Source organism: Phocoena sinus, chromosome X, assembly GCF_008692025.1.
Source record: "Phocoena sinus isolate mPhoSin1 chromosome X, mPhoSin1.pri, whole genome shotgun sequence".
NCBI lineage: Eukaryota > Metazoa > Chordata > Mammalia > Artiodactyla > Phocoenidae > Phocoena > Phocoena sinus.
The window spans coordinates 115,793,462-115,820,349 of record NC_045784.1 but is presented as its reverse complement, the minus strand read 5'-3'; the positions used below and the strand labels follow the sequence as shown (position 1 = coordinate 115,820,349).

The 26,888-nt window shown below is 39.7% G+C and overlaps 1 protein-coding gene across 2 annotated transcripts; it reads right to left on the bottom strand.

The window, feature by feature from the left end:
* Nucleotides 1–10,175: 10,175 nt before the first annotated feature.
* Nucleotides 10,176–26,232, bottom strand: HTATSF1 (HIV-1 Tat specific factor 1). Of its 2 annotated transcripts, XM_032620290.1 has the most exons (10): nucleotides 26,027–26,232; nucleotides 25,617–25,857; nucleotides 23,750–23,930; nucleotides 23,034–23,081; nucleotides 22,414–22,568; nucleotides 20,228–20,391; nucleotides 18,774–18,873; nucleotides 13,223–13,312; nucleotides 12,136–12,273; nucleotides 10,176–11,599 (listed from the first exon to the last, which is right to left on the bottom strand). In XM_032620290.1, exons 2-10 carry the CDS (start codon nucleotides 25,800–25,802, stop codon nucleotides 10,358–10,360), a joined length of 2,304 nt encoding a protein of 767 aa, XP_032476181.1. In that variant the 5' UTR covers nucleotides 25,803–25,857; nucleotides 26,027–26,232; the 3' UTR covers nucleotides 10,176–10,357. The 2 variants fall into 2 exon arrangements, with proteins under 2 accessions (XP_032476181.1, XP_032476182.1); XM_032620291.1 differs by lacking the exon at nucleotides 26,027–26,232 and having other exon boundaries at nucleotides 25,617–25,927.
* Between the last annotated feature and the right edge of the window lie 656 nt (nucleotides 26,233–26,888).

Sequence of the window (26,888 nt, the reverse complement as noted above, 5' to 3'; positions counted from 1 at the left end):
TCCCAGACCAGGGCTTGAACCTGTGTCCCCTGCATTGGCAGGCAGATTCTTAACCACTGTGCCACCAGGGAAGCCCTTAAAAGTTCTTTAGAGAAAAGGAAGATGGTATAGGTCAGAAACTCAGATGTTGGGACTTCCCTGGTGGTCCAGTGGTTAAGAATCCCTGCTTCCACTGCAGGAGGCACAGGTTCGATCCCTGGTCGGGGAACTAAGATTCCCACGTGCCGTGTGATGAAGCTAAAAAAGAAAAATAAAAAAGGAAACTCAGATGTACATAAAGAAAAGAAGAGAGGGAATAAGTGAAGGTTAAAACACAATGAAACAAAACAGAAAACCCTTCCTTTAACCTCACATTCTCTTCCAGAATCTGCCCCATTCTCTGCTCTCCTTCACAGCAAAAGTCTTCAAAATAGTTGCCTATGGTTGCTGTCTCCACATTCTCGCTTCCCATTCTCTTCTTAAGCCCCTCCACTTGAATTTACTCTCCAGCACTCTGCTGAAATGGCTCTACACAAAGATCACCAGCCACCTTTAACTTGCCAAATGCAATGATCAGTTCTCTGCCCTCTTTTTCACCTCATCACAGCTGATCACTCATTCCTTCCTGAAATACCTTCTTCTTCTGGCATCCAGAAACCCACACCCTCCCCGCCTTTTCCTCCTGTATCACTGAGCACTCATTCTCAGTGTCTTTTTCTGATCCCTCCTCCCCTGTCTCAGCTGCAAATGCTCATGTGTCTCAGGGCTGGGTCTGGTCCTCTCCTTTCATCTCTTCACTGTCTCTCCTGAAGGCTCCTCATCCAGTCCCCTAGCTTGAAATATTATCCCTATGCGATGTCACTAAGTTGAAATCTCCAGCTCCTATGTCATCCCTCAGGTTTAGAATCATACATCAACTGTCCCATTTGCCCTCTCTCCATGGATGTCATACGAATATCTCTAACTTAACATGGCCTCCTCTCCTCCTCAAACCTGTTCCTTCTCCCATCTTTCTTTCTACAGTTAATGGCACTACCAATCACTCAGTTGCTCGGGACAAAATTCTAGAAAGTCATTCTTTTTTTTTTTTTAACAGTCTTAATCATTTATTTACAAAGACATGAAGTTGTTTCTATTTGGAAAAATAGACTAAGTGACACAACTGGAGAAAAAATAGACTAAGTGACACAACTGGAGAATACACTTATAAATAACAAAGCAGATTAAGAAGGAATAGGCACATAGTAAAATAACTTCAATATAGTTAATGTGAACTAGAGAAATTTCCCATTTTAAGTAGCATTGAACCTACCAGCCTCACCACCACTATCATTACTACTAAAAAACAAGAACGCATTTGACTAGAAGGAGAATTGGTTTTTAAATAAGCTTACAGGAAAAAAAAATACGCTTACAGAATAAATTTTGTCAGTATTCTGCCGGGTATTCAGAATCTAAATCATTCGCCAAAGAAGCTATTCTAAAATCTTAAACTTTCTAGTCAAATGAGAAAAGAAAAGTAAAAGCAGGAGCAAACCTCACTTTTTTGTTGTTCATCCCTTGAACTATTAATAATTGCATGAAAAGTTATTGCAGATTATTAGGCATATAAGTCCATGATATTTCCCACTCTGTCCGTTTATTTGAAGCCCGTTACAAGACATGTAGATTCTCAGAGGAAACTTTGTTTACTTCCCATGATTATCAGTCTTCAGGTGAATCACCTAAAATCAGAATGTTTTGCTGTGCCCCTTCCGAATCACTTAATCCCTACCAAATTCCAGTTAACGAAAATGATGGCTCTTGGAGACCGTTAGGAATAATTATCCCTTCTACAATCTATGATTTGATCATGGATAATTATGTGATGTAACAATAGGATAATTAGACTTCTTTCTCTCTCTGCATTTGTGTGTGGCATAGTCATGCCACATTTGCTAAACATATTTTCAAATGACCTATTAGATGCTGAAGGTTGTATTTTAGTCTCCTTCCTTAATACTGGAAAAAATTAATTCAATAAAAACTTTCATACCAAATTAGTTCAATGGGCTAGACACTGCTGGGAGATAAGTTAGCAAACCTGACATGGAAATCATTATGGATCACACAGTCCTGGAGAAGAGAAAGACATTCCTCAAAAACCACACAAATAAATACATATTTACAAACTAGGATAAAAGTGATGAAAGAAAAAGCATAGTCTTCTGTGAGTGAGTACAATAGGATTTCAGATGTTTTCCCTGAAACAGCCGCCTGTGAGCTGAGATTCTTTTATTGTTATAAAATATACGTAACTTCACATTTATCATTTTAACCACAATTCAGTGGCATTAAATACATTCACCATGCTGTGTAACCATGGGCACTATCTATATCCGAAAGTTTTCATCTTCCCCAACAAAACTCTGTACCTATTAAGCAATCATTCTTCCTCCCTCCCTCCCAGCCCCTGGCAGCCTCTATTCTATTCTCTGTCTCTATGGATTTGCCCCCTCCAGATACTGCATAAAACTGGAATTGTACAATATTTGTCCTTCTGTATCTGGCTTATTTCACTAGAAAGTCATTCTTGATTCTTTTCTTGCCCTCAATCCCCACATCCACTCAATCAGCAAATGCTATCACCTCTCCCAGCAAATTACATCCAGAATCAATGCAGTCGTTTCTCACCATCTCTACTGCTATTCGCCTAATCGGAACCACCATTACCTCTCACCTGGCCCAGTGCAACAGTCTCTCGGGGCTGCCCTTTTCCTCCATTGTTTGTCCTCCTGTCAGCAGTCAGCGTGATCTTTCTGAAGCAGAAATCACATCACGTCACTCCTTTGCTTAACAGCTCCAAAGGCTTTCTTTTGTATAGCCTGTTTCCGACAGTGTGTTTTTCTGTGTTGGAAATTACTTAATAAGTAATAGGGGACTGATGTTGGGATAACACAGAAGTTGTGCCGGTTAACATGCCATTTTTCTGCATCTGCCGATGCAGGGGACACGGGTTCGAGCCCCGGTCCGGGAAGATCCCGCATGCCGCGGAGCGGCTGGGCCCGTGAGCCATGGCCGCTGAGCCTGCGCGTCCGGAGCCTGTGCTCCGCAACGGGAGAGGCCGCAACAGTGAGAGGCCCGCGTACCGCACACACACACACAAAAAGGCCTGAGCAATATACGAAGACCCTAAGCAAAAAGCAGGAAATCTGCAGAGACTTTCCTTTAGTACTAGTGTGGCTGCTTAAGTGCTTTCAGTCGCGGCTGTGGTCTTTTCTGTGGTAAGCTATCTGTCCAAGCTGTGAGTACAGACGAAGAGGAAGATGTTGCAGAGGCATTTCTCCCATGGTAAAATGATGAAAAATAAAAAGGCTATGTCCTGAATCATTTATTTAATTTCACAGAGGATGGTCTTTATTAGAAGTGAATGCCCTCAAGGACTCACATCTTGGAGGAGGAAGCTGACCCAGGGTTTAATACTGTGAAGGATTAACTGGTGGGGATACAGGACACAAATGCCATAGAGACATGACTCCACTGTTACTACCGTTGGAATTGCTGTTGCTTTCTGAATGCTCCGGTTACCATGTTCCTTGGGTTTTGAGTGGTTTTCCCTAACCCTACATTTTCCCATAAAGCCCTATTATTTTTAGCACACATTTTTGCAGAATGTGAAGTTTTTCAGAGGCATCGTTATCATAGAAACGTCTGTACTTATAAAATCCAAACTTCTTACCACACCCTCAGTCTCCATGTTATATCTACCTGCAAAATGTCCTGAATCCAATCACTTCTCACCTCTTCCACAGCTACCACCCTAGTCCAGACCACCATCTTGGCTTGCCCAGACTACTGAAATAGGCTCCTTTCTTCTCTCTTCCTTCTAGTCCGTTCTCTACACAGCAGTAGAGATCCCTAAAAGGATCCCTTTAAAATATAAATCAGATTGCACCAACACTCCGTTTAAAAGTCAACTCTCTTGGGGGGGAGGGATAAATTGGGAGTATGGGATAAACAGATTCACACCACCGTATAGAAAAATAGATAAACAACAAGGATTTACTGTATAGCACAGGGAACTATATTCAATATCTTGTAATAACCTATAATGGAAAAGAACCAAAAAATGAATATAGATCTATACATATATATGTATAACAGAATCACTTTGTTCTACACCTGAAACTAATACAATATTGTAAATCAACTATACCTCAATTAAAACCAAGTCCAAAAAAAGTTTAAAAAAAAAATCAACTCTCTAACTGCTTCCTATTATATTCCAAATAAAAGCCATTCCCTTTCCATGGCTCTCAAACCATGCCTCAGAGTCTTTTTGTTTGCTGCTCCCTCTTTCTGGAGCTATCTTTCCCCAGTTCTTCACTTGGCAGGTTCTTTCTCATCATTCAGGTACTGGCTTAAATGTTATCTCCTCAGTGATCTTCCCTCCTTACCACCCTAAAGAATTTTCTCCCCCAACTAAATCGGCTCTAGCACATCATCTTGATTCGATTTGTTCCCAGCATCTACCATCTGAATTTATCTTTCAAAAATATATGCATTGTCTATCTCCCCTCCAATTTCCCCATGTTCATTCCTGTATTCCCAGAGCTAAAACAATGTTTGGGTCATAGTTCGTATTCACTGAATGAACAGATTAACTAGTACTTCTGAAAGTTTTATAAGCGAATTCCTGATTGCGTGGGACTCGGACATAAAAAGTTCTAAGATTTGCAGGCCTGTTCTTGTATTCCATGGATATTCTTGAACTCTCCCATTCATTCATTTGAAGAGGTTCATTTACTTCACCATTGTCCCTGTCATCATTCTGGGAGATTTCAATATCTAAGTGGAACTGGAAATGAAGCTCAGTATCTTGGTATTAATAGACAGTGAGTTTGTAACAGAGATATTGGTATATATTGATATGAAATAGAGAGTCTTCTCACCAACTGGCCCAAATCCCTACTCTCTTGCAGTGATACTGGCCTTTGCATTTGAATCTGGCTCTTGTTTTTTCATTTTCATCAAAGATGGAGCTACTTCTACCGGTTAGTGATGATGTGTGTAGTCAGATTGGAAGAGACCTAAACTAGTTTGTAAAGACACAACATTTTGGTAACATTTCCGGCTGTCTGCGGAGCAGGCAGAGAGAATAAAATGACAGGAAAGAAGAGATCAGGAGGTCAGAGAATGAAATCGTTGCAGGAATCAAATAAATGGATTTTCCAACGCAAATATTCCACTATTCATTCAGGAAAGACATTTTCTATCCAGGAAGATTTCCAGAAATGAGGATTCCATAAGCTTCCCACTGAGAGGTCCTATCAGAAAGCTTAACCTATCTTACCAAGGCCTTTTGCTATGATTCAAATCCAGTTCTGCATGAAGATGAAGAAAAAGAATGTAATAAACTGTAAAATGAAATTTTTTATGTTCCCCACTAGAGATTAACTCTATCTGTGAGCCTTGTGTTTTCAAACTCTTATCTCATTGGTTTTATATTACAGATAAGTGTTGCTACTCCCCTTCTCTTGCCCTACTTGTTCTTCACATTTTTCTGAAAATGTGGAGATTCTCACAGAATACAACATTCATGATGATGATTCCCACCCACCCCTGAAAAAATATCTGATTGCCTACTTTGTGCCAGTCATTGTTCTAGGCACTGGAGAGACAGCAGAGCCCAGGAGAAAGCCACGGCTATGACGGAGCTTGCAAGGCAGCTGTGGGGAGAAGGGAAGGTGCGGAAGGCAAGTAAATAAATAAGAATCTGTTGCTGAGAAAAGGATTCAACAGTAGTAGCATCAAGGGGGAGAAGAGGGTGGTTTACTGACGGTCAGGGTTTCTAAGCAGGTGATACTTAAGCAGTCTAAAGGATGAGAGAGATCCAGATTGGCCAGGGAGAGAGCATCCCAGGCTGAGGCATGTGCAAAGGTCCTGGGATAGGAATGAGAACCCAAGGCGACGGTAGTGTGATTGTGATGAGTCTGGAGAGGCAGCAGGGCAGGATCACTCAGAGCTTTGTGCTCAGGCCGCAGTAAGGAGTCTGAACTTTATTCTAAGTGTGACTGGAGCATTTCAATAGAGAGCCATCAGGGCACTGTGGGCAGTAAATGTGGTAGAAGTGGACATGGGGAGAAGCGTTCAAATGTTGGGTGTATTTGGAGTTAGAGCCAACATGGCTTGGATGTGGGAGGTGGAGAGAGAAACCAAAGACGATTCCTAGATGTGGGGTTTGGACAGTTGGGTTGCTGAGGTGGGAGGACTGCGGGAAGAACAGGGTCTTTCATTCCAATATTGAAATCAACAAGAATGATGACGAGGTGGTGGTAAAGCCCATGAACCTCTTCAAATGAATGAATGGGAGTGTGCAAGTGTATCCATAGAATACATTCATTCATCCAACAAATATTTATTTGAGCCCCTATTAAGTACCAGGCACGGTGCTAGGCTCTAGAAATGGTATTGCTGGATCACTGCCACATTTGTTTTCTTTTGGCTGTCTTATCTCAACATAGATGACAGCTGCCATTTGAGGAGGGTTCATGCCTAATGCTGTCTTTATTCTCACTGCCCCTTCTGCCTGACTTCATCTAGTATATTAATAGATACACACTGGCCCAATCTATACTTGCTAATGGACTGAATCAAATTAAATAAATGCTATAGTGAATGTAAATACACCAAACCAATAGTCTAACACTACTTGTATCTTAATATGGTAAGCAATATATTCGTAGTAAAAAGCATTGAAATGATACATAAAATTTTATTACCCTAATCTATAATTTCCTAAGAATCGCCTGAAAACCGAAGCTTATCTTGTTCATTTAAAAGATAGTTTTGGGAATTCCCTGGTGGTCCAGAGGTTGGGACTCCGTGCTTTCACTGCCAAGGGCCTGGGTTCAATCCCTGGTCGGGGAGCTAAGATCCCACATGCCGCGGGGCGCGCCACGGCCAAAAAAAAAAAAGAATCTTTTTTAAAGTAAAAGATAGTTTTAAAATAAAGAAAAACAAGAGCACAAGATACCACATTTTCAAACTTTAGACATAGTTGAGTCTAGACATTTTTACATTAAGATGTTGCAGGTTTATCATTATTATTATCAAAGTCCCAATTTCTATGAAAAAGCTGGAAATGGCAAATCGAAAAACGCTTTATTCTTAAGAGCTTTGCTCTTCTAACATTATTGCTATTTCAGCAGAAACATTACAAAGGGGTGCAAAAAGTAGAATGCTGGCAGCAGAAAAGCCACCTTTGTGCTGCTGCTGTCTGAGCTTTTAAATTTTTTAAAATTTTATTATTTATTTTTAAAAATTTTTTAAAAAATGTATAAAAGATTTTATTGTTCGAGCTTTCTTTATCTAGCCTGGGACCACTGGTGCATCTTCATCACACAGCCCAGAACTGCTAGATAACTAAACTATAAACACAAGCCAATCTAAAGATGCTATTTGAGCATACTGTATCTAACAACAGTATCCTCTTGGTTCCAAATGAAAATTGAAACAAGTCTGTAGGACAGATCTGAACACCTAAAAATAAACTTTAAACTGTTATTTTTCTCAAGCAATCGATTCCTGCGATGATGGGTGTCCAAGAATTTAGGCTATTTGCAATAGCAATTAGTGATTTTAGAAAGGGATAATTTTAACATTTTTTCTCACATCAGGTTGTATTTCACTTAGAGAGATATGAACAAAGCCAGTCAGGTAAATGAAGTGTGGTAAGAAGCAAAAATAATTTGAGCAAACAGATTTTTTTTACACTAATTTTATTTATTAGGATATATCACAAGATTATTTATAGTGCTTCATAACTTGTGCTTTTAAAAAAGAGGGATTTGAAATTAATCTCTGGATTACTGCGTTAAGCGGTTTTAAGAAAGAACAACTTGAAGAGCAGCTTCTTGTTTTTATAAGTTGCTCATTTTTCTGAAGCATTTATGAAGACTTTAAATGAATAGAAGTGACTGTCTAAAAAAAAAGGCATGCAGTTTGTAAATCTGAGACTCAATAAGGAAAAAATAATGTGTAAGAATATTGACAAATATTCACAAAGGGCACATTTATAAGCCTTCCGCTGTTGCCCAAGCCATGGCATTGCTCAAACTAATTAAGAGCACTTTTTTTTTTTTTTTTTTTGGCCTCACCTTTCGGCTTGCAGGATCTCAATTCCTGGACCAGGGATTGAACCTGGGCCTCAGCAGTGAAAGCACCAAATACTAACCACTAGACCACCAGGGAACTCCCAAGAGCACTTCTTGGCATTATTTGAGAAAGGTATATTCAGGAAACTAGCTAACTCCCACCTTTTCTCCAAGCCTCAGAATCAGCAAATAATTTACATCAGAAGATTCCACTCTAAAAAGGAAGAGGTAGTGGCTTCCAGATTGGCCAGATTTGACAACGCAGGGCTCGAGAAGGAGCCCAGAGTTACTTGAGAAGGAAGAGATCCTTGGAACAAATTACTCCGATTTTGCTGTCGGGTTTCTTTTGTAGAAAGTAGTAATGATTTCAAAGATTTCATTAATATTGTCAAGACCAGTAATATTCTTACCTTCTAACATGAAGTTTCAGGTATGTTCCTATACAAGGTACTTGTAGACTCAGAGGGCAGAGCATTCAAGCCTTTGAAAGGCATCTCTGAAGCAACTTCTGGTTCATACACTCAGGGTTGAATACATTATTTGAAATTTATATATATAGTCTTAAGGGGCATCACTCCTTAGAAACTGTCGGGTAATTGTTGAGCATTGCTGTGCTTACAGTCCACCCGCACATTTCAACTTTCTTTTGATAACAAGATGTATTGTTGCTCCACAATAAATTCCATTTTCAGGACCGATAAAACCTGATTGCTTAGAAAACAGGTGTTTCATGACTCTTAACGTCTGCTCATCAATATCACCTTGTAAATTATTTACCATTTTACAGCTGTTTGTGACTTTTGCTCCAGGGTGTTTATATGAAAAGAGCATGAGTACTTGATATCAACCAAACTAATGAGCAGGGGAAAAGAAGTTAGAATGAAAACGGCCTCCTTCTAACAGGCTTGGAGCTAATTTATGTTGTAGTTATGTGTTCCAACCACTGTGTATGGAAGATAAAGCATTCTTACCCTTTCGTTTAGAAAACCAATTTGCCAACAAATTACAATAAATTGTAGTAAAACACAATAAATACAGTGTTTAAATGCTTCTGGCTTATCTTCAAAGGGAACACTATTTTGGTTTGCAGTTTTTCTATGTTTAACCTTCTTCACCTCTTTTACTGATTTATCCTTGGTGAAAAGCCTAAAGATTTCTAATAGATCCCAGACATCAACTAAAACATTCTCAGAAAGCTGTCCTGAAGTATAAGAACTCTTTTCTGTCTATAGAGGGTAATGATTACACTGACAGACGGTATAATGAGAAAGCACCAATGCAGTTTATTTTAATTCTTCTAATTTATGAGAATAACTTCTTAATGCTACATCAGAAGTCAATTCACCAATACTGAATTTGGAAAGCACAGTCAAGAAAGACCCAAATTTTTATTGGGACTATACAACTTAGCATATACTAGATACCATGATTCTAGAACAAAATCAAAAGCAAAAATCTGAAATATGCATGACAAAAGTTCTTAAACTCCAGGGGATCCATGAACCACCCCAAACTGTATACAAAAGATTGTGTAGTGCATGCATAGATTCTTCTGGGTAAACGTCCTGTAACTTTAATCAGCTTCTAGAGGGGCCCAAACAGTACACGGGAGAATTCTGATTTCCTCTGTATTTTCAATAATGGAAACTTGGGAAGTTTACTTTTGCACGTTTAAGACTCAATTTTCATGGCAAGAGGGTAGAAAAGAAAAATAAAAGTAACTTGCGAGGACTGGGCAGGGGAAAACTCCAAAGTGTTCTTTACTTCATAAGTTTTAGTAACATGTTCTGGTTTAGAGAGGGGAAATGGGGACATCAGTGGTAACATCATAAGCTGAAGCAAGGAGACTCCTACAGGGATTTTTCAGGTCCTCAGAAAAACCAAACTTTAGTATGAATAAAGCAATAGCAAGAATGAAAAATGCAATTTAACTCAGGTCTAATTTTCTGTTTCTGCATATTAACAACTTATTTTTAATTTCTGAATATCACAAACTTCAATCAGAATACTTTAAAAAATATTATTCTGCATGCACTTAACAAATATGACAAAAGACAAGAATCCAGTTGACTTGTTCACATATATTTAAAATCGGCCAGTACAGGTAATCACGAACACTTCACTGCATTGATCTGAGGGCATCCTACCTCTATGCACACGTTCATGTAACACTACTAGTAATTACCCTGGAGCAGAGGCAAAACGGAGATGGAGGAATCACCCTACAAAGCAAGTTTAAGGGATTAAACGTCATCATCGTCTTCATCGTCGTCATCACTACTGAGGACAAAGCTGCTGCCTGTGGACAGGGGCCCTTCCTCCTTAACATTCCCTGAATCACCCACAGTCCCTCTCTCATCAGAATCTTCAAACAAATTGTCACTGGCATCGTCATCAAACAACTTCTCATTGGAATCATCATCTTCGAACATCTTTTCATCTGTGTCTTCATCTTCCTTTACATCTGCATCTTCCTCATCTTCTTTTCCATCTGAATCTTCAAACACCTTTTCATTTGCATCGTCTTCTCTGTCCTTTTCAAGCACATCTTCTAGCCCCTTTTCTTCTGCAACTTCTTTGTCCTCTTTTTCATCCGACTCATCGTCAAATACTTTTTCATACACATCTTCCTCTTCTTCCTTCTCATCTGACTCTTCATCAAACTCCTTCTCAGAGCCTTCTTCATCAAACATTTTCCCAGAGCTGTCATCTTCAAATTCTGATTTTTCAGAGTTATTTTCTTCTACCTCTTTCTCAAGAATGTTTTCATTAAGTTCCTTCTCAGAGCCCTCTTCCTCAAAACCTTTCTCAAGGCCGTTTTCTTCTAACTCTTTTTCGGAGTCGTCTTCAAACTGCTTTTCCGAGCACTCTTCAGACCCTTGTTCTGAGCTGCCATCTTCAGCCGCCTTCTGGGGGCTGGCCTCCTCCTCAGGCTCCTGCTCAAGGCTGTTCTCATCAGGATCTGTTTTGAGTCTCTTCTTTTTGGGCTCTCTTTTTGCACCATTCTCTTTCGACTCTTTTTTAGGACTACCCTCTTCATGCTCTTTCTCGGGGCTGCGTTCTCCGGACTCTCTGTTGGGGAAGTCTTCTTCACGTGCTCTTTTGGGACAGCCTTCCTCAAACTCTCTTTTGAGGCAGCTCTCTTCAGATTCTTTTTGGGGACAGGCTTTTTCAGCCTCTTTTTCAGGGCCACTTTCTTTAGCATCTTTTTCAGAAGGAGCTTCTTCAACTTCTCCCCCATCTTCTGTTTTTTCAAACTTCTTTTCATCTATAGGTTCTTCAAATGCCATTTCAGTTGCGGCTTCTTGAACATTCGTTTGAGATGTGCAAGGTTGCTCTGAAAAATGCCTAACTCTAGAAGGCCCCACCCTTTCTGGAGCCCAGACGGAATCTGAACGCTGAAGGCCTCTGTTGGCTTCGGGAGTGTTGAGGAAAACCTCCCATCCTCTCAGCCTTTCCTCCCTTTCTCTCGTGGTCTCCTCCACCTGTGTACACATGGAAAGTGCCATTAAAATATGTTTTAGGCCAAAAGAAGTAACAGCATCTCTGAACATTTCTAATATCGCCGAAAGTACTCTGATTTTATAAGGTATCACTTTTAGGCAATTAAAGCAATTCCCTATCTTCAGTTTCCAACACTTTACATCTTGATTTACTAGAGCTGACCTTAAGATCATTTAAATGAACGCCTAATACCACAGCACTGCAGAAATGTCTCATCAATTAAAAAGTTAATAATTGAACTGTCTGTACTTTACAAGACAGAAAGGAAGAGAAGCGCTTTAATTTGTTCTTGTCTTATTGCTATCCTGAGCAAGCCTCAAGACTTATAAACTGATTTCAGACTTATAAACTGAAAGACTGAAACATTTTTCTTTCCGTACTCTGAATATAAAGGATTATTTAAAAGAAGTACTGTTAAACAGATTAAACAGAACTTAAAACTTATGTGAAAAACTGCTAGATCAGTATTTGTTGGTAATGAAACAACTCATGTGCCCTTGACAGTTGCAGAACTCACCTGATAATCTGTAGTCCCATCCCACACTTGGGCAGTGATTTGACGGCCACCAAACCACCTTCCATTGAGGGTCTGAATACAATAATCAGCTTCCTCCGGATCCCTAAAGGACACAGAGGCCACTCCATCAGGGTGTCTCTAGAAAGACAAGGAAGAAAAAGAAGGAATGAATGAGAACATTTAAAGTAAAACATATACATCTGACAAAGTAAGGAAGTAGGGTTCCTTCTGGTCATTTGAGCTAAAGATTTTACGTATGAAGTCTTTCTTTTTTTTTTTTTTTTGAAGTCTTTCTTCCTTTTTACTGCAGCCAGTACCACACAAGCTAGCTGCTTCTTCAGCTTAACATTGTCTAGCAAAAACCAAGCATGATATCCTTGGAAATGTTCCTGCTGATAACACTGTGTAACGAGATGCAGAACGGTATGGCTGTTAAGAATGTGGACTCTGAAGTTGAATAGCCCTGGGATTAAATCCTGGCTCTGCCCCTTACCAGGTGAATGGCCTTGGGCAAGGTGCTCAATCTCGAAACGTCCTCATCTGTAAAATGGCTAACTAAATAAAATGGGTGAAATAGCACCTACCTACCTCAGAGGATTTGGAGGACTTAAGTGAGATAACATGCAAAGTAGCTGTAGTATGCAATCGATAAATGGTGACTCTTAATTATTATGTGTTGATTCTGGATGTAAAAAAAAGGTGAACATACAGGAGAGTATTTTTCTTGATTTTTCTTCTCCAAGTATGGAAGAAGAAATAATTCAGAAAGAGGGGGAGATGTGGCCAAATAGGGAACCATAAGGTCTCATACATGTCTCTTATATTTTTTTTTCACATGATCATAAACTCTAGAGTGATGATAAAGGAAAATAACCAAGGGATATCACGTCTATCAAAGCCTTCGCTTGTAATCCACGTTCATCTAGTTATGCTATCTAATACTGCTTACAGATGACTACCACTAGACAGCAGACCTACTACATAAAAACATTTATGTAAAATTTGGAGGCATACTGATATTTGGTAGTAACTTATTAAAATGGAAGAAAATTGCTTTAGAAATCATTTGTCCAAGCCATGAACTTACATCAAAGAGGAGGAGCCTCCTAACTTGTCCAAACTTCGAACATTCCACCCGAAGGTCTTCTCTGATCTCGTTCAGCACCAGTGGATCATCCTGCAAAAACACACTTGATTAAAATGGGCTTGCCCCCTTCTTTAAGTATAAACCCTGAGAATCAAATTTCTTACTTTGACGAACCAATAAAGGTTTTGCTTAAGGTTAGTTGTTTGTCTGCAGTCTACAAAATTAAAAAAAATCAAAGTTAAAAATGAAGCTAGACTACCACAGCTGCTGCTACTACTACAGGTCTGCCCTGCTTTAAGATGGGGAATGGGCAAGTATGGTACACAGCACTAGGGGTGTGCAGTGGCAAAGGAGAGGGAAGGGCAGTGTCGCTGGAAATCACAAATAACAGCAGCTGAAGCAGGTAAAGTCCTGTGGCACATATTAAGTCAGAGACTGCTAATTCCTATGTTCTGCACCGGCATCACGGTGACTGTACCGATGAGGAAACCTTATTTTGTGTTTTGCATAGATTCCTATTTATAGAAATGTTGTAACGGGGAGACATATATCCCTTTCATTGACTAAGTGTTTTAAGATTATTCTTTGTGCTTCCACGATTCTATTTTAACTCACAGCGTAAACCTCCCCCATAAGGGTTCCTGTTCATCTTGCCTCCAAGTCCCAATGCATGAAAAAGGCTCATAAAAAAGTTACATCATCAACTTGAATTTCAACTACATACAAATATAAACGAGGATATCCTACCTACAAATTTCTAATGAAGCAGACTTACACTTTTTAGGAAACATATGAATTTGTCTATCTCACAGGTTTGTATGTTCCTCACCAACTAAAGAGAACAGCAAAACATGACAAGTGGCTTCTCCTTCCTGAAGTTTTGTCAAAAGGCAAAAATAAACAATGGTAGGCAGTTACTGAAATCAAATTTAAAATAAAAGCTATCAAATCCTATAAATCTGAAGCTTCTAAGAGCACAGCTGGCAGGACCCTGGATTTCTCCCACTTCTAAGATCTAACTGTGGAGAATGTGCCGATTTGCTTTATAGAAAATTCTCAGGCCTGAGAGGAATGGGGATGGGGCGTAAACTCCATGTGCTCCGGCGGTAAAGTCATATGGTGGCTTTTACGGGGGTATACGTGTGGGGGTAGCTCCTATCAGACTGTGAGCTTTCCGCAGGCAGGAATCTCCTTTGACTGAATTTTGAATACCTTACAGAACACAGTGCAGTCTTTCACGCAATGAACAGTCAATAAAAGCTTTTTCAGAGTTTGATAAACTGTTCCTAATAACTCCATTTTATCTACCAAGGGAAATCAGGGTTATATTAAAAACAAACAATAACTGTTTCAAAATATTTAACAAATTTAAGCATGATTCCACTGTAGGGGGAGGGGTGGATTACCATTTTTATTTCTTTATCAAAGTGTCAGTGCCTTTCCTACAAGAATATCAAATTTCAGCCAAGGACTTCCCAGACCTCTGTTTTCATGTTTACCAGCTTGAGAAACAAACATATCTTCACTGTTATATAGCATCATGAGGCTTAAAGATAATAACCCTCTCCCCTGGGAAAATATCTTTAACCTAGCTAAGCATGAAAACTTTCTGAAGACAACACTTTGCAAGCAACAGACCTGAGACTAAACTCAGACTGAAACGCTGAAACTTTCCGCAGTCAACACTTATAATGTTTTTCCAGGGTGGTGTTTTGTTTTCCCAGAAATAAACCGTATTTCTCATTCTTTTCCAAGCTAAACCTACACTGTCCAAGATAGTAGCCACTAACCACACATGGCTACCGAGCACTTGAAATGTGGCTAGTCCAAATTGAGGTGTGCTGCAGGTGTGAAATAAACACCAGATTTTGAAAATTTAGTACCAAAGGGGGAAAAAACTTCAATGTAACATAGCTTATTAACATTTTTATGTTACATGTCGAAATTATAATACTGTGGATATATTGGGTTAGATAAAATTCACCATTAAAATTAATTTACCCCATTTCATGCTGTTTTTGTATTGTGGCTGCTAGAAAAATTTAAATTACACATGTGGCTCACATTATACCTCTATTGGACAGCGCTAGTATACACAATGAGAAACCTACCTTCGCATCTGAGCTTTGGTTCTTCACCTCTTGGTATTCAAATTTGCCAGGCATGAATTTTTTAAACAAGGCTTCGAATTAAATACTGAAAACCCCTTAAAGTTACATTTAAAATATTAGCCTTCACTGTTCACCCTGATACCAAAGGGTACTTCTAGGTATTTTGGTTCTAACACTAGTCAATTGTCTGGAATAAACATATACAGGTATACCTCAGAGATACTGCATGTTCGGTTCCAGACCAGCGCAATAAAGCAAATATTACAATAAAGCAAGTCACGAAATTTTTTGGTTTTCCTGCTATGTTTACACTATACTGTAGTCTATTAAGTGTGCGATAGCATTGTATTTAAAAAAGACATGCCTTAATTAAGAAATACTTTGCTAAAAAATGCTAACCATCATCTGAGCCTTCAGCGAGTTGTCACAGTAATAAAGATCACTGATCACAAATCACCATAACAAATATAATTAATAATAATGAAAATGTTTAAACTACTGGGACAATTACCAGAAAAGCGACACAGAGAAATGAAGTGAGCAAATGCTATTGGAAAAATGGCACTGACAGACTTGCTCCATGCAGGGTTGCTACAAAAACTTCAATTTGTAAAAAATAAAAAAAAGCAGTGTCTGCAAAGCGCAATTAAGCGAAGCACAGTGAAACAAGGTGCGCCTGTATTCCACCCCACAAAATCTGATTTCTTTCTGACACCCCGGTTACCTGACAATTCAGTTTTTGTCTTCTACTACAAACCTCAATGCTGATCTGTTCTTTAGATTCATATGGAATCTCTGGACAAATCGAACACTCCCCAAAAACGTCCAATGAAAGCAGTTTTCCAGTTGAACACCTCTATCCAGAGTTATATAATGTCTACACCAGCGTTGCCCAACAGAACTTCCTGTGTTCACAGAAGTGAATACTCCATTATCCAATATGGTAGCTACTAGCCACACGTGGCTAATACACCTGAGGAATTAAATTTTCATTTTATTTCACTTCAGTTAATTTAAATTTAACCACATGTGGCTAGAGTCTAGCATACTGGACAGTCTGCTAACAGTGATGCACTTTTACATTCAGGCCCATGAGACACTGAGCAAAAAATCAAGACTTCTGACAGGCTCTCATCAAACTCGTCAGACCACACAAGACCAGTCAGATGGGCAAACAAGGACAGCATCAAGGGTTTCTCTGCCCGTGAACTCTGAAGCCCACCTCTGTGCTCCCAGCCCCTGTGGTGCAGCCGTCTGAAAACTTTCCTTCATTTGCAAAGATGCTAAAGAGAAAATGTTTTCTTCCTTGAGTGGATGAAAACACTCTGCCTTGTGAGTAAAAAGGGTTTCATTCAATCATTCTCTCACTTTTTCTTCCTATAAATACCGAGGGCCTACTATGTGCCAATCATGATTCTAAGCACCAGGCATATAATAGCAAACCAGGTAGACAAGAGCCCCAGCTTTCATGGAGCTCACATTCTAACGGAGAAGATCCAGTTATTTCAGATAATAATAAATGCTATGAATAAAATAAAACAGGGTTAATATAAAGGTTCTATAACTCCAAAGTTTATATTAAACCAATAAAGGTTTTTTTTCTTTAAGCTATCAAGAATTTACAAGCATGAAACTTTTATCTTTAAAAATATCCACTGGAGGAAATTCGTGGGAAGTCAAGGAAGAATAAGTGCGGCTTTTTGGAGGAAAGAATATTTGTTAAGCTAGGAAAAATTCAGTGTGCCCAGGGTGATAGCTAGACTTAAATTAGGGTCTCAACGAGCGAAGGCAGGAGGCGGAAACACGTAAAGGCAATTGCACGATACACTTCAACTTGCACAGGGCCCGGGTACTTCATGAATTAAGTTTGCATTTCTATTCATGTCCAAGTGTTAGGGGTATGGAATGTTGTGAATCAAGGATCTCAAGTCAGAAAGTAATAGGTCACCTAATCAAAAAACCAATTATCTACCAGGGAAATAAAATGTAGGTGAATCACAGGAAATTCTGGAGTTGTACCCAGTAGACTAGACACCATGATCCATCTATGCATGCCTTTCAAAGTCCCACCTGGCAGGGATAGCATTTCAAAAAGCATCTAGTGTGCATGTATATGTGTGTATTTTTTAAACACGTTTCATTATCACTGCAAGTCTAAAGCAGCTCTGCCGTATTTCAAGATGCTTCAGGATTCTAGTCAGAAGAGACACCAAACAGTATACATAGTCCACAGGTATCTTCCCAATGACCTCAAAAGACACAGACTCCACAGGTGCATGGTAAACCCTATCACATCACTATCTGCAGAGATGGAGTTCAACAGACAATTCTGGTGCCCTCTCTAAGGGGGGTAAAATGACACTGTCGCTCTAAATCTGCTTAACTGCACAAAAGGAACAAGAGTGGGCCTTGGGCGCAACTAGATCATTTGTAAACCATCTGAAATTTTACATTATGAACATTTTTTTCTTATGTGTAATTTGTTATCATTAATTTCAGAAGTCAGGCAGAGAATAAAGAATTCTTCTTCCATGAACGATCCTATCTGTCTAGGCCAAAACACAGAGATAAGGACAAGAGGCAGAACGTAACACAAGGTACCCTGATGGCAATTAATATTCCTTAAACCTCTCTAGTAGCTCTTCCTCCTTTATTCACTTTTATTTGCTGTTCCTAGAATCTTATATGGACACCAATTATTACAAAGTCCTCTTAATAGCCACTAAAGAGTTTTGTAAAGATTAGGTCCTAAAAAAACAACCTTCGCTACTCAAATGTCAGGGGCTGTATTTCATTAACCTAAGGTTTTTTTTTTTTTTTTTTTTTTGCTGTACGCGGGCCTCTCACTGTTGTGGTCTCTCCCGTTGCGGAGCACAGGCTCTGGACGCACAGGCTCAGCGGCCATGGCACACGGGCCCAGCCGCTCCGCGGGCATGTGGGATCTTCCCGGACCGGGGCACGAACCCGTGTCGCCTGCATCGGAAGGCGGACTCTCAACCACTGCGCCACCAGGGAAGCCCAAACCTAAGGTTTTTTAAGGATCAAACTTTTAGCACTAAAGTGAAGTTTTCAATTCCAAGTGTGAAACTGGTCCTCCCCACCAAAATCAGCCTGCAATGTTGAACTGCACTCAAAATCCACAAGCGACTCCCATAAATCTTTTAAAGTTTATATTTTTAATCATTTCCCATACCAAGTAGCTGCTGTTTGGGGCCACGGTACAGGTATTAGACAAGTTTACCTGCGATACGATTAAAAGAACGCTGGGTTAAACCTGGGAAAATCTGAAACCTTCAGTTGATTCTTGGTATCATCTTCCGATCCCGAAGACTAGATGAACGTGCAGGATGTGACATGAGAAAGATGGGGTGAGGCAAACTTTGGGCTCCCTTGAAAGAAAGCATATCTATGTTTCTATCAGTAAGAACACTGCTTCCTACCTCAAAATCTATAGGATGAAACATATTTCTGATGATGACAACTCGCTCGTGGCGCAGTCGGGACGGGCCAGCTCTTTTCTCAGGTCTCCAATCCAACTGCCTAATGCGACAAAACAGGAACAAGAAGCTGTGAATTTTGTTTCAGACTTGTCAGAGCGAAAAAAAAAAAGAGCAGTTAAATAATCCTTTATTGAGCACTTAAATAGTGATAATTATCTGATTCTAAAACAACAATGTGTATTTTAGTCACAGCTCCGTTACAACTTTCTGAATCAAAATAATGGGCAGGTGAAAGATGGACCCAGTATCTGAAATCCCCAGAATATATATATATTTTTCAGAACTGCTGGCTGGTTACAAACATTCCAATGAGACTTCTGAAAAATTGCTAATTATTTAGTATCTATGACTATCTAGGAAGAGACACTGAGGCCAAGAAAATGTTCAAATTGTATTGGTTTTTAGGTATTTTACGATTATAAAGAACAAACTGCATTGAAATATGTAAAACTACTCACTCTTTGTTACTATCTTAAAATCTTACCGATTTGTTTATAAAAATTTTAGGTATCTATTTTAACGATTCCTGTAAAAACTATAGACATCAGAACTCAATGCTTCTTTGATCATTTTATCATTAGTTTAAGCATAGTGTTAGAAGTGTTATTAGAATTCACTCTGATAAAAGTACTTATCATTTTGACTCCTTTCTTAAAACCAGCATATTTCAAAAGACATTAAATAAAGGGAATAATAGAAACTTGATGACTTGTATATACTACACACAACCACACAGTACATGATAAAATGATAAAACCTATCATTTCTAATTTCTAACTCCTACTAACAAACCTGTATGTAAAAATTTAGCTCCTGGTGTAGCTGATTCTAGCCACATGAAAAATGAACTAATGGCTCCAGCATATAAACCTAAACCATCTTACTTAATCTGATGCTCAACATTTTCTGTAGAGATGGCTTTCTTATTTCATTTAAGCCCATGTTATATTAAAAATGAATACCTCAGAAAACAAAAAACACCACCACTGTCAAATCATCCTATTATGCAGATTACTGAGGGTTTCCGATGAGCTAATGAAATTTTTTTTTAATTTTTATTTTATATTGGAGGATAGTTGATTTACAGTGTTGTGTTAGTTTCAGGTGTATAGCAAATAAAATTCTTTAAAAATAATCTGTAGGCATACTTGATGGAACAAAACTAGGTGGTTATCGGGAGGGTGGGAGGGAGACGCAAGAGGGAGGGGATATGGGGATATATGTATACGTATAGCTGATTCACTTTGTTATACTGCAGAAACTAACACACCATTGTAAAGAAATTATACTCCAATAAAGACGTTAAGAAAAAAAACCTAGGTGGTTATTACCAAAAGTATACTCTAGGATATTTATACAAAATCTTTCAAAATGGAAAAAAAAACAACACAAACTTTTGTTGCATAGACAGCTTTTTCTTGTAGTCTTTGCACTTCTTTTTCTTCTTTGAGGCATCATATTCCCCTTTCAGTTGAAACTTTGCCACCTCCACATGTAATTTGTAGCCTCTAATTTCATCGTCATCCAAAAGTTTTAATGCAAGATCCACAGATTCTCTCTTTGTAAAGGGAAAGCAAGTTACAGTCAGTCAGTTACACACTGAAATGAAACTTCAGCAGGAGTGTTTTAGATGAATGATGACTATACATAAAATAAAGATTTAAATGTAACTACCTACATGGGAAAAAAGAACTACAGAACACGTATCGGAAAGTGTGTACTTAAGACATAGCTGTCCCCAACCAGTTATGTGAACCTAGGCAAGTTATTCAAGCTCCCTGAGCCCCAATTTCTTCATCTGTAAAATGGGAATGGAAATGCCTTCTTTGCAGGGTTCTTGACAAATTTAAATGAAACAAGGCACATAAAGGATAGTGACTGGCATACAGTAGGTACTCAATAAGTTCTGCCATTACTGGAATAGTATTTTTGCCTCCTGGAATCTCAATTTCTCCTCTATACAATGAGGTAAATGGACCTGTGTGATTTCCAAGGTGCATTCCAGTTTTAAAATTCTAAAAGTTTCCTACTTAAAAGACTAGATGACTCAAGAAACTGGGAATAGCATAGTCAGCCTTTAATCTTTTCTGTTCACCAATTAAAATGTAGGTCTGTGATATACTGGGAACAAGATGCTTATCTGATAGCTTGAACATTACACACACTTGTGGATTCTGGGTCCTATACAAAGGGGGCAATTGTCAGCTCTACACAGATTCAAAGATCTGAGGACCTGAGGAGAACTCAAAAGGACAACTGAACTCAGCCACGCAATCAAATATGGATCCTGGAACAATTAACTATTTTCTTCTGGAACTCAATTTACTGGTTTGGCAATCTTGCATTTTTATGGGTTATAAATTTGACATATCAAGTTTGTCAAAACCCCATTTTTCTCTTCAAAATTTTACAACCCAATCAACCCCCCTAAGAATCTGTTCACAGATTTTTAGTAATCCTTGAAGAACTTATAAAGCATTCAATCTCCTTACATTTGAAAATTACATAAATATCTTCCTATAATGGTCGTACTCACGTGTGATCTCATCATGTTCAAGAACCAGGTCAAAAACCTATCTCCCCCGAAGCTTGTCAACTTAATTTTACCCGCCCTCTGATTACACTGAAATGTTGTACACTTGCAACACACTTGTGATGTTGGTACTGTTGTTTCATCACTTTGATTTTGCTTTGTAATTATTTTCAGGTTCCATGACACATGTACACGCCATCATTGTGCCCACTTCTTTTGTACCGTGCAGCAATGCATAACACATGCTCCTAAGGGGACAGGTGTTCCAAAAATGATGGCTGCCTTTGGCACTGAGCTTCCCCCCATGCCATTTATGGTATCATGAATAAATAAAGTTCTGCAAATGTCTGTTAATACCACTCTCTCTTCTCTCTCATTCAAAATATATTTCGAAGCAGTAAGCATAAGTTATCACCTTTATGGTCTAATTCAGGGTCAGAAAACTTTTGTAAAGGGCTAGTGAGTAAATATTTTAGGCTGTGTGGGCCCTGTGGTCTGTGCTGCAACCACTCAACTCTGCTGCTGAAATGTGAAAGGAGGTACAGACAAATGCGTAAATGAATCAATGTGGCCCGGTTACAATAAAACTTCATTTACAAAGACAGGCAGTAGGCTGAAGTTTGCCAAACCCCGGTCTAATTCATTCCAATGGGCAAATAAAATGTTACTGGCTTTCTTTTCTCTGTGGATTTTTAGAATGTGTTCTGCATTGATTATATGCATACACTCCTAAAGAGATCTTTGCAGCAAGAATTTTTTTAAGACAAGAGAAGTACCTCGGTCATATGACTTACATAATACCTTGACCTGATAACATATTTTCTTACAAGAGCAAGTGAATAACCTTACCAATGGGATACACACAAGCACAACATGAAACAAGTTTTCTTCACATCCTGTTTTGAATAGCTCTCACTCTTGGTTATCATCTATACAAAATTATAGCCCTGGTTCCTGAGTTAAAAATGGAGATAGGAAAATGAAAAAAAAAAAAAAAAAAAAAAAAGAAACGGAGATAGGAGAAACTTACTTGACCACATAACTAACCTTCAAATAACAGCAAAGTCCATCTCCTTTAAGATTTCCTTGATTATCTCTGTAAAGCTTGACCTTAAATTCTTCTGTTTGAGGATCTCTCATAATAATGCCAAACTTGGACATGAGCTGTATAAATTCATCCACTGTAATATCTGGAGGCAAACCTGTGACATTAGGGGGAAAAAAATTATAAAGGCATCTAAAACAAAGGTGAGCATTACTTAGGGATTCTACCAATCCAAAATCCATAACTTGGATGAGTGCAATTTTGATTTTCTAAAAGTATGTAAAAATCTCACATCTATAGACGTGAGGAAATGTCATGTTTTAATGTATTCAAATATACATTAAAATCATGCTTTGCTTAGGCCTTTTATCAATGAATCTGAAGGGGCAAACAGCTGTGAGTTACCTAAAGCAGATAGGATGGCACACAAAGTTACATACACTTAATTTTTCTCAGTTTCATAAAAAAACAACATATTCCTCACTCACGTAAATGGCTGAACAAATAATGACACAACGATACAAAATAGAATTTAGAGAAACTGAAAACTAAAAATCACTTTGTGAAAAATCTCAAAATCAAATATTTTCTACTCTAAATGTGGTTTAAAAGGTATACATACCAGAAACATACACATTTGTGTTTCTGCCTTCTTCAACATGAAACCATCCTAAAAATCAAAATCGAATAAATAAATAAAACACATGCCAGAAAAGGTAAGAGTCCCATTATGAAATCCTGACAGTGTGGCAGTTTCTCAAAACTTCTAGAAACTTTTTCTCACCCTTAGAACAAGACAGATTAAATCAAATCACTGTCCAGCTTTCAAAGTATTTGGATCTTTGGACAAGTAATTTGTTTCAGAGCCCAGTCTGAAAAAAGATGGCTAGTTTATCTTGGTTCTTTATGAGTCTGATACTACCTTTAAAAAACCTCACCCTTGAACTGACTTTAGGCCTTGGCGTAAGCTGCTTCTGACTCCAATCTACTGTGTTAGACCTGGCCAAGCTGAAGCAAAATTGACTTCTTGAGTTTAATTAAACTCAAAAAGTACAAAAAAAGAAAATCACCTTACAAACAGAACTTTAGATAATCTCCTAATGACAGCTCTATTTTGCAAAGGAAGAAACTGAGAACTGAACTGAATTGAAAGAGCCCACTGGATGCCCACAGGTTAGTGAGAGAGCCAACATATGAACCCAAATAATAATATTTAAAAAACCCATCTTATGATTCTGTCAAAGCTATTTTATAATTCTCCAAAAAGTAACTATATATACACACACACACTCATATTTTTAATTTTTACACTCCTGTTTGAAAGCTAAATCCACTTGCCTGATTCACCCTTTCTCTTTTCTCCCCTCTTTTTGGTATCACTGGGTTCGGGGGATTTTCTTTGCGGAGGTTCCTCTGCAGTCCTAGCACTGACATCTTGGACATTCGCAGTAGAACTAGACGCACCATCGTTCGAAAAGCCATAACTGGCCTGATATGTAGCAATAAAATCTTCAGTGATCTAAACAAGAAATTCAGCACACATACATAAATTCAAAAATGATTTCCTCACACAAAAAGTTTACAGTGTTAAATAACAGCATGTTCAGTTATACAACTTAACATACAAGTGTTTCTGTGTAAATGCAAGAGCAGTCACCTTATATAGAAAACTGCACACAAAATAATAAAAAATTAAGACACGGGTACTTGGATTATCAGCACAAAAGTCTGAGATACTACTAGAGGCATTTTAAGTTGGCACCTTTTCTAGTTGTTTCATTTGTAAATTACTATCTCGGCAGTCTACTTGACTAAGGCTACAAATAAATATAACAAAGGAAGTATCAGATAACAATAAACAGAATAAAAACCAACAGTCAACTAACAATCTAACAACAGGATCAAATTTTCTTTTACTATATGGAGGAACAAAAGTATATGTACTCTAAATATTTAAATACCTGTAGGCAGAGAACACAAAGAGAAGAACTCTGATTTGGTGTGTAAAGAATGGGGCTAACAATTATAAAAGTAAATGCTATTTTAACACCGTCACTAATTAAATCACATTATCATTTAATGTCAGAACAAATCAAGAACAAATCCCAACTCACATTTATCCTCCTGGCTCTTAGGGAAAAAACACAATTACACAACAAAAGAAATATAGTTATATCTTCATACCAATCAATGAAAGGCACACACTGGAATGAGGAAAATTTAAAACTTGAAGTTTGAAGAGGTATGGGCTTCCATAACATAAAAAGATAGAGCCACAAATTAATCCATTATCAGACGATTGTTAAAGTACTCCGAAGGCTAAAGAAACCAAATATACACTCTAGCTGGCACCACCAGCAGCCAAGTGAAATAGTAAGTTTAACAATTCAGAGGGATTGGAACATACACACAAATACAAAGTGGGAAAGAAAAAAGGTGAAATAAATAATTAAAAAATCACACTCAAATTACACAATGGAGACACAGTTTGTATTACTGGCTTGCAAGTCTATTCGTGTGTGATAAGTATCCTTTTTTTCCACCCATACCGTGAGACTTTGATTAACAGGGTACTTTGACCAAAAAGTTTCGAGCCAAGCTTAACATCAGTCATTTTACTTTCAAGCTAAAATAGAATACCTCACAATTTCCAAGTACTCTAAATAAATATGCTCAGATCTTTTCCATCCATATTCTGTGCACCTCTTGTCATATTCCCGTGGTAATATGGTTCAAACATACGTGTCTAGGGACAAAATTTAGTGGGAAAGTAAAAAGAGGTGCAAAGTTCAATCAGTAAAGAATTATCAATTTTTCAAATCAAGAAGCTGAATTGTGCACATAGCACATCAGCTAAACATCTGAATTCCTAGGATAAGTAAGATTGAGACTACGTGAGATTAACATCGACTGAATTTGCTCTTGGTGTTTTTCCTCTTTGCAATAAAAAGCAGTCACCAACTGTAACCTTCATAGATAAAATTTATTAGGCATGGAAAAGGCTTAATAATTAAATTACACTGAAGCCATCTCCCTAAAGATTTCCGTTCCTTTACACGTCGGTTCTGCTACAGACACAACAAAAAGAAACGTCACTATCCAGAGGGGCTCTAACCCAGGACCTCAGCAAAGAAAACGTGAAAGGCGCGCCCCGCGAGGCTGGCCAGGCGGGCCCGCTGCGCATTGGCGGCCGTGCGACTTCTACCTTGGGGAACCAAGCCTTCTTGTCCAGGTCCCACTCGTATGGGGTGTCAGTCGGCTGCTGCTGGAAAGAATCGTTTCCTCCACCGGGACCCTTCTCGGTGTCGCCGTCCTCAGTGGCTCCGTACAATTTCTGCATTCGCAACTGCTCATCAAACTCGTCGTTCTCATCCAAGTTGTTGCCGCTCATGTTGCCGACTTAGTCCAGGTGCAGTGTCCGGGAGAGCGAAGAGGCCGAAGTGACGCTGGAGGGGAACAGAGAAAGGGAGGCTGGCCGTGCTCAGCCCGCGCCCCCCCCCCCGCCCGCCTCCCCGCGGCGCCCCAGCAGCCCCCGGGAAGTCAGGGCCGCTCGCCAGCCGCACCGCCCCCCGCCCACCGCGCGCAGGCGCCGCTGCTCCCGGCCCAGCCGCCCACCTAGCTCGCCCCGCTGGATCTTGACACCGCCGCTCGATCCACAACGCGGCGGGAGCGGGCACAAGGTGCTCTGTGCTCCCCGGCGGCCGATTCTAAGACGACGGCGGGTCCCGCCACAACGTCTGGAAACCGCTTGACAACGGAGGCCCGCTCACGCTGACGCAGTCGCCATTGTTGACGCAGTCGCCATTGTTGACGCGTCGCGACGTCGCGGGTCCCGCAGACGCGCCCCCAGTGGCGTCAACAGGCGCCGACGCGGGCAGGCGGCGTGGGGCTCGGGGGGCGGGGCTCGGGGTCAGCTCTGCTGCCGGGCGGTGATGCCCAGCTGGGACTTCCTGGCGAGGCGCCTCGGGGCCGTTTGACTCCGCTGGGTCCCCGGTGGGCCGGGAGGGGCCGGGACGAGGCGGTAGCCCGAAGGCGTGGGAAGGTTCCCCCTCGGCCGGCGCCGGAGTAGGCGTCGGGGCGGCCGCCATCTTGGGGGAGTGGACAGGGCGGGCGGGACAGGTTTCAGTGCGAGAGAAAGGCGCCCCTCCTTCGCCCGGAGGCTCCTCCTCCGCGTAGGAAACGAGTCTTTGGCTTGTTTCGTTACGATTTCACTAGGAGAGGCGCTGGCTCTGGTTACCCCGAGTTCCTAGTACAGGGTCTGGTGTCTAGTGCGTGTGTGGTGAGTGAATGAATGAATGAACGAACGATGGGTGGAAGGACCAACCTTATTTCCAAGCCTCTGCTCCCTCCTTTATCTCTCCGGTACCTTCCTCAGGCTGGAGATGTCTCTGGAAAGGAAGGGCAGCAGTTGCCTGCCCCTTGTACTCCATGATTCAGACGTGCTCAAGCTCCAAACCTAAAACTTTTAACATCCAGT

What these genes read in the sequence shown, in the direction of transcription:
- HTATSF1 (XM_032620290.1), bottom strand. Translation starts at nt 25,802, where the DNA reads ATGAGCGGCAACAACTTGGATGAGAACGACGAGTTTGATGAGCAGTTG. An exon ending in AAAGAGAAAGGGTGAATCAG is followed by an intron (nt 23,082 to 23,749) that starts GCAAGTGGATTT and finishes TTTGATTTTTAG; the next exon opens with GATGGTTTCATGTTGAAGAA. An exon ending in GACTTTGCTGTTATTTGAAG is followed by an intron (nt 20,392 to 22,413) that starts GTTAGTTATGTG and finishes CCCTTTACAAAG; the next exon opens with AGAGAATCTGTGGATCTTGC.